General features: G+C 31.2%; 1 protein-coding gene across 1 annotated transcript in view; it reads left to right on the top strand.

Moving 5' to 3' along the window:
* The window catches only part of 14-3-3epsilon (tyrosine 3-monooxygenase/tryptophan 5-monooxygenase activation protein epsilon), an 18,775-nt gene extending 10,530 nt beyond the window's left edge, over positions 1–8,245 (top strand). The window contains exons 5-6 of the mRNA XM_014423919.3: positions 1,562–1,767; positions 7,743–8,245. Of these exons, the coding sequence (XP_014279405.1) occupies positions 1,562–1,767; positions 7,743–7,798 (262 nt within the window). The 3' untranslated portion in view covers positions 7,799–8,245. The remainder of the gene's footprint in view (positions 1–1,561; positions 1,768–7,742) is intronic.
* The last annotated feature ends 506 nt before the right edge of the window (positions 8,246–8,751 follow it).

The following is an 8,751-nucleotide window of genomic DNA, read 5'->3' as shown; positions in this document are numbered from 1 at the left end:
GACTCATTAATCTCAAGTCCAACTTGTTTACTTTCATCATTCAGCTTAATGAGTATTTCTGTTATGATTTTCTATTTATAGCCAAAATCACAATATCATCTGCATAATAAAGAATCTGGTATGAACAAGCCTGAATAAACATAAATATCACCCAGGATGTCGCCAAAAAAAACCATGTGGAAACAATGCATCCTAAAGCTTTATGCAACACTAAGTTAAAAAGGATTGATAAAGAGCATTTCCTTGTCTTACATCGGAGTAAACTGTTTTATTTGCTAACATGGCTACCAAATACCTGCCTGAGTTTGAAACAATGTTATTTTCTATACTTCTTTAGGTATGGTATTCTATGTAATATTTTATTTTCGAAGACCTATTTACATTTTTCTTGTGGTACTTATGAATGACAGTTATATGAAGGATTATATTTTAGTATATTCCCACTTTAAGGTTTATGGAGAGAAAGTATGAACCAACAGTATTTCATCTGAGAAATTGAACTGAAACTCACTTTTTAACTTTTATTTTATTTCTGTTGATGATCGTAGATTCCAAATACTTGAATCCTATTAGTAAGTGTTCAAATGTCTTTAAGGAAGCCTTTGATCAGGTTAACAGAATTCGATGATTTAATGTCTTGGAAGTTTTTATTGTTTCAATAAACCTAACTAATTATAGAAAATAACATTGTTTCAAACTCAGGCAGGTATTTGGTAGCCACGTTAGCAAATAAAACAGTTTACTCCGATGTAAGACAAGGAAATGCTCTTTTAGCAATCCTTTTTAACTTAAGTGTTGCATAAAGCTTTTGGATACATTGTTTCCACATGTTTTTTTGGCGACATGCTGGGTGATATTTATGTTAATTCAGGCTTGTTCATACCAGATTCTTTGTTATGCAGATGATATTGTGATTTTGGCTAGAAATAGAAAATCATAACAGAAATACTCATTAAGCTGAATGATGAAAGTAAACAAGTTGGACTTGAGATTAATGAGTCGAAAACAAAATGTATTTCGCTATGTATAACAATATTAACTCAGAAGATGTTTGTCATTTCATTTACCTCAGAATTGAAATTAATTCTGAAGATGAGGTGATGAAGAATAATGAATAGTAATAAAGTCTATGTATGACCTTGTGAACTAGATAAGTTGACTCTGCTCTCTAAATTCACAAAATTAAAAATTTATAAATCACTTATTGGGAGTGAGTACCTCATTGGTAAGGCACTGTGTTTGAAACTCCCAGGAACCAGGTTTGAGTCTGGCTGTGGCAGAAAATTATTTCCTGTTTCACTGTAGCAGTGAGTTAGCCCTGTGGGTTGTGGAGCTCTCCGAGGTCCCTCCAGTCTCTCAAACCCTTAATTGGTTAAAAATCTGGCTGTCAAGTGTGATTCTTACCAAATCATCTTACCTCCTTACACAACCATTGATCTAGTAACAGTATTTCCTTATGAAGTACTGCACCCCTAATTTATGTATTTCAATAAATGAATTAAGTATTTATTATATTTTAAATTAATTTTAACTAATTATGGTTTCACACTTTTTTTTTCAGTCTTGGATTGGCATTAAATTTCTCTGTGTTCTATTATGAAATATTAAACTCACCTGACCGAGCTTGTAGATTAGCAAAAGCAGCTTTTGATGATGCAATAGCTGAATTGGACACACTTTCTGAAGAGAGTTATAAGGATTCCACTTTAATCATGCAACTATTGAGAGATAATCTGACATTGTGGACCTCGGACATGCAAGGAGATGGTATTATATAAGTTTATGATTATTTTTTAATACATGTACTTTTTTTTTAATCTTAAATCTTAAGGTTCTATTCAACAGTAAGTTAATTCCTCGATACCATTTGATACAAGAAAGATTATAACATTTTTATTTTTTTCCAGTTATTAATTTAAATGCTTTCAATGATCTCAACCATTGATTTGTGGTTGATCATTTTGCATGTTTAGTCATTGATATTCATATGAAATAGGTTTTAATAATTTTTCCTACAATTGCATTTAGGCATTTATCTTAATTTTTTGGTTGAGTTTTGCTGTAAGCTGAATAAATAATGAAGATGCTATTGGAAATCTTTCTTTATAAAACTCATTTGGGTAAATGTATTGGTAGCCATTTCTCTCTATTTATAAGCAAATGGGTATTTCATGAAGCTAAAGAAAAGTTAAAATTGTTAAATGAGTTAGATTGAATATTAGAAGGTTATTATTAGGATGTTTAGAATTGGAGGTTTAGATAGTTCAGGTGAGTGATAGTCAGAATGGACATCTAAATAGTAAAGAATTATGTATTGAAAGCCAATGTTTCTATTTTTATTTTTTATACTATATTTTTATTAATTTTAATTCTATATATTTTTTACTATTCAATATTGTATCTCTTATTAACACTCCTATCTGGTGACACCAATGTGTTGTCAGGTGCAAACAAAATCTTAGTTACTGGTTACTACATCTTGGTGTCATGCTCAAGACATACTCTATCAGCCAGTGACCACACATTAGTGTCCTGTGTCATATGTTATGCCATAACATAATTTTTTTATATATATCTCCGGAACAGAGGAGTTATGTTAAAGCCAGATGTTGGCATTTTGGATTCATGTTTTTTCTGGCTATGGTTTTTTCATAGAAAGAACTGTTACATAGTAAAGTAAAAACTAAATCTGTGCCGGCTGCTTAGGGTTCATATTTTATTCTATTTATTTTCACTACAATTTGTTTTAATTTACTTTTTTATGTTTGTATAGTTTCCTTTGTGTCATCTTATTGTCCTACCAGAGTTTTCTTTATTTTCTATATCACAGGTTTTAGACCTGGATGAGGCTCGAAATCTTGGGTTTCAATATATTGTTTTTTTACTATTTTCATTTCCATGCTGATGCCCATCTTTACCACTGGTTATTTGAATAGTTTTATTATATCAAGTAAAAAATACATTATTTTTGTCTCTTTGTAGGAAAAAAACGTATCATAAAACAAATTACTTTAGTAGTGTTAAATATGTTGATTTACAGGCTGCTTGGATTTTCAATTACAATTTAAACAAGACTGCTATAGAATCACATTGAATACTTTTCAAAGCTTACAGTGTGAATGATTATCAAATCAGAGTGCTTCGAGTGGTTTAAAAAATTCAAGAGTTACAATATGTTTGTGAGAACTTGAAAAAATGTAAAAGATCACTGAAAAAGCTTAAAGCCAGCTAATCTGAAGCATTATTGGGTAAGGATATGACACTCATTTTCATCAACTCCCAGATCAATTAAATATGACACTAGAAGCCATCTCTGTATGTTTGAAAGCCATAGCAAAGATCCAGAGCCTAAGAAAATGAATCCTACATGAATTAAATAAAAGTCAGCGGGAAAACTGAAAAACTATTGGCAAAATGTGGTTCATCAGGTACAAAAGAAAGTAATTTCTTCAATGAATTGTGACTGGCAATAAAAAGTGGATATATATTGACAATTCTCAGCATAAAAGATCATAAATTACCATCATCATCTGCTCTAAAGTCAAATTGTTATGGAGGGAAGACAGAGTTGCATTAGGGTGGGATCAGAGGGTTTTAATATATTTTGAGCTGTTAAAACCATTAATAACTGAATGCTACCACCTACAAATGATTCATTCAAATCAATCGATGATTTCAATTCAAATGAAAAACAACAAGAATATAAAAGAGGCAACTGAAAGTTATTTTGTTTCTAGATAGTGCACATTCACTCGCAGTTTAACTGGTTTAGGAAATGATTGAGTGTTTCATTAGGAATTACTTTTGCATGCGACTAAGCAGTCTAGCCTCCATCCAATTATTACTTATTTCCTTCAATTGAACACACACTTCTGAGCAGCGTCTCACATCTTACTGAAATGGTCAATGACTGGTTTATCTCTTAACCAATATTTTTGTCATGGCATCCAAAAATTTGTTACAGAGATAATAAACGTGTATAGCTAGTGACAAGCAATACTTACCATATAATATTGTCTCTAATTTTCATACAATAAACATGTATATCCTATACAAAAGTCATTTCATTCGTTTCATTTTTACATACCTGATATATTATTAAAACTCATATCTTTGACTCGACATCCTTATGTAAGGTGTTAATTAAGTAATATAACAGGGTCTAAAGGTAGCAATTTTACTGTTACTGTTTTCATTAGAACTTGGTTGGGCGATGAAGGGAGAAAGTGTATTAATTGTAAATTTTTTAATGTGGCAATGTTTCAACCTAAGTTGTAGGTCTTCATCAGGGCTGAGCCAAATAAGGTGCAACTATAAAAGTTTAAATGACGGAAATAATTAATATTGCTGCTTTTCTTGAATAGTGGCACATCTTACAAAAAGAAAAGTGTAGATTTTATTTAGAATTGGACATATGGTCTTAGAGTATCACTCGTGCAGTAAACATCACTCTTTCTCTCTTCAATTAGCAGCTAGCGAAAATTCCATAAAAATCTATATAAATTATTAGGTTAATCTTGGTGAAACATTGTGTGTTTCATTTCATGAAAGAGTAATAGAGTAAAATTACAAGAAAACATTGATTATTGAAGAAATTGGTTGCTCAGTACAATAGTAGTGGGGATTAGTTTAACAGAAGGCTTGATCTGACAGTGGCTCTCGTAAACAAACAATTTGGTACATGTTTTTGTTTTTATTTGCCTCCTTCTAGTCCTTTAAACTCCATTCAATTTTAATTTTATTCATTTATTAATCTTCAAGATGGTTATTTGTAAGACCTGCAATAAAGCTAATTTGAGAGATGAAAAAATGAAAATTTCATGCATAACTTGTCAGAGTATATATCACAATAAATGCATCAAACTTGATAGCTCTGAACCAGATATTCCATAAAAAATGGATGTGTGCTGAGTGTGAATCAGGGTCTGGCATGTTAAAAGGAAATGAGCCTGGCACCATGATTATTCTCTTAATGTGGCTTATCGAGGAGGTTAGAGAAATGAAGAACACTCTTCAGAAGCAGTCCAAGCTTTCTTTTGAAAATTTAGAAAGGCTAGAGAAGATAGAAGCCCTCCTGGACCTGCAGAAGAATAAAATCGAAGAATTGTCCTTAGAAAACAACAACAAACAACAAGCTAAAATATGTGGCCTTGAGGTTAGAATTAATTAGGCAGAACAGAATCACCTAAATAATACTGTAGAGATTAGGGGAATTCTCGAGAAGCAGAGAGAAGCCGTAGTGAGAACGGTTCTCAGTGTACGTGCAAGCCTGGGCGTGAAGCTATGTCTGGACGATTTGGACCACATGGTATGGCTCAAATATGTCTGGTTCAGCGGAGGAAGGGTCAGGTGCAGGCAGTCCGATGGCTATTCAGTGGTCATCATAGGCAAGACCAGTGATTTGGACATATTCAGTTAAATTTGGTATCCAAGTCACCATAATATTGTTATCGTTTTCTTTTTTTGTATAGAAGATATTTTATTTATATTTATTTTCATTTTTTTCTACACTTTAATAATAGCACATACAATTTTCTCTATTTACATCACTTATTTTAATTATTTTTTTTATTTCTCAATCTTCATTGACTTTTTTTTTTCAAATTTTGATAACTCAAGCAACAATTTCCTTTCAATTTCTTATTTTTGTTACATTCTATGTAATTGTAACAGTATTTAAAATATTGTTATTCTCTATCCCTCAACCTTTATCCTTCTTAGTTTTCCATTTCCACCGCACAGTTATGACTGATGTCCTCAGTTCCTGTCACGTTAATGCACAATGCCTTATTGCTCATTTCGATGAACTTAAACAGTACTTCTTCGACAATTTTTACCACCATAATAGCTGTATCCGAAACGTGGCTTAAACCATTTATTCCTTCCTCTCAAGTTTCTACTCCCAATTATGCTTTCTTTCACCATGACAGATCCAATTGCACTGGAGGTGGTGTTGGGTTGTAAGTGCATGCTAGTCTTATGGTCAAAATCCTACTTTGTTCCCCTTCTCCAATCATTCCTCATGTATATGTTTTGTATATGTTTGTTTGTCCCAAATATAAGTTTGTCAAAATTTCAACCATATCTTCTCCCTTGTTTTTTGCCATCGTTTATCGACCTTCCCGAGTTCCACTCAATAACATCTTCGAATCCTCTCTTGTCCAACTCGTTTCTACTTATTCCAATACTATTATCACTGGTGATTTTAAGATCAGCTTGCTCTCTCAATCCAGTGATAAATCCTTTCTTACTGATGTCATATTTTCCCTCAATCTTTACTTTGTTCCTTTTTCTCCTGCACATCACCCACAATCCTTTGACACCTGGTTAGACCTTTTTATCTGTGACTCCTGTAAAAATCCTTTCCTCTTCCCAGCACCCCGTTCCCTTCCTCTCATCTCACGATCTGATCCAAATATTGTACAACCTCCCAGTCAAATGCTTTACTCCTAAAATCATATCATACTGTAATCTGGACCTCCTTTCCTATGAATCCCCTCAACCTGACCTTGTGACCGTCCAGTGGGATAGTATACACTCCTATAATTCCATCGACCCTATGGTATCCATCCTCACTTCCCATCTGCAATCTGTATTAGACATCCATGCTCCTCTCGAAACCTGAACCTTATGCCGTCCAACTGCTCCTTGGCTTACTTCGGAAATAAATGCAATAATAAAACAAAGGAAGCAGCTAGACAAATTTCGTCAGACCCGCCTGTCTGCAGATTATACACATTTTAAACTACTCTGTAATGCAACCCAATTAGCAGTTGGTTATTATTCCTTTCCATTTATTATTTTTAGTTTAATTATGTTTGATTTTTACCATGTTTTTCTATTATTTATTATCAGAAGTGTTTGTCATCTTAAGTTTTATGATATGACATATGGTTTTACTTTATATGTTCTTTTCTTTTTTTATATTAAATAAATTCATTATTTTAATATATTTTATGACGTTTTATAATTTAATTTTTATTTTGTATTTCACTCTAAGGCTCTAAAGTCTAATTTTGACGCCTGTATATTATTGTAAAGGGATCAATCCCAGAATAAATAAAGAACATCATTATTTCAAAGATAGTTCTGTAAAGTGCTGTTATTTTCTTTACCTGAGGTCTGTCCTTCAAACTTTCCTAAAATTATTAAACTTGTTACAATTTAACTCTAGTTCTTAGAATAATCTATGGAATACCTCAGACACAAAATAAATTTTTTTTTTTCAGAAGTGCCACTATTCAAGCAAAGTAGCAATATAGTTTTGTAAGAAATACGTAATATAGCATGAAACAATTGAAAAGAAAATTTAAAAATAGTAGCTTGTTAAATGAAAATCAATGAATATTATTATATTATATGGAAATTTGTATGTATGAATTATGGGAAATGAAATGTGAAAGAAGGAGACATTGGCACACATCAAAAATAAGGTTGCACTTACCCTGTGTTTTCTTTCTTGACTTGGTCCACTCACCCTATTCTTCTTGATTACACTCTAATCAATGATATCTCTATGATTATTTAAATTAGTATATATATATATTAGTTCTCTACTTTTTTTTCAAAATATTTATTATTGTTTAACAATTTTTTTTTTTTAAATAACTTGAATAGAACAACACCTATTGTTTCTAAAATTAATATTACTGATCATTAATCTTTTTATTTATAGAGTTTGCTTTACTTAATATCATTATTTAATGCTTTAATCTATCATAATAATTTGGTTTTTATTGTAGGTAATAGTGAGCAAAAAGAACAGCTTCAAGATGTTGAAGATCAAGATGTCTCATAACTTTGTGAATGAATGAGTATGTTCCAATTTTTCATTTTATTAAGAAGAACAGAAAGTGTTGTGTGGGTGTATATGATAATGATTGAAAAGACTTTCCATTGTGAGGCGGTCGGACTGAGTTTTTTTGGTTAATAACTTAAACCAGACTTGTAAATTTGCATCCGCTTCATTTTTGTAGTATTGTTGTATATCTGGTTAAATTATTGAAATCTGTTATGTTGCATCTATCTTTTACTTAATCAAAATATGCCCTTAGTTGTCCCTGAGTCACCATGCTGTTACGATATTGAAGTGTACTAAGATTACTATATTTGTTGTAGTTGATTGTTTGAAATCCTGTCTTTTTAAATTCTTTCTTTGATTGTATATTACAATGTTTGTGATGCTTCATTCTATCATTTTTGTATTATTAAAATTTAAATTTTTTATGCACAAATTCTGAAATAGCCACCAAAATATGCCTTATGAGGGCAAAGTAATAAACCATATATTATGTAGAACATCTGTAGAAAATCTTCAACAGTTTTAATTGATAGATGGGTGAAAATATTAGTATAGATTTTGTGTAGTAATATTTTGTCGCATGGGTAAAGCTACAGGGTTTTATTCAAGATCAATTTTTTATTTTTAAAATGCTTTTTTTTTCTTTTTTTCGGATTACAGAAAAAAAAATTTCTTCCATCATATTTTGAAGATGGTTAGAATATCTTGGAATCAACTCAGTATTTATAGATTATATGGATATGTGTATTTATAGAGATATGTGTATGTATATTTACATATATAATGTACTTGAGTCTATATATACATATACACAATTTATTTTGTTTCTGAATTACTTGTGGCTTTACCTTATTCTTTTTCTGACAGTTAGATTGAATTAAGTGTTTTGTATTTGTTATATTCATTGCACTACATACTAAATTAGCTTTAAACTGCTTTTAAGGTGTAAG

This window comes from Halyomorpha halys, unplaced genomic scaffold (assembly GCF_000696795.3).
Source record: "Halyomorpha halys isolate HHAL.00 unplaced genomic scaffold, Hhal_1.1 Scaffold447.1, whole genome shotgun sequence".
NCBI lineage: Eukaryota > Metazoa > Arthropoda > Insecta > Hemiptera > Pentatomidae > Halyomorpha > Halyomorpha halys.
The sequence above is the reverse complement of the archived record's forward strand: the minus strand, read 5'-3'. Positions and strand labels throughout refer to the sequence as shown.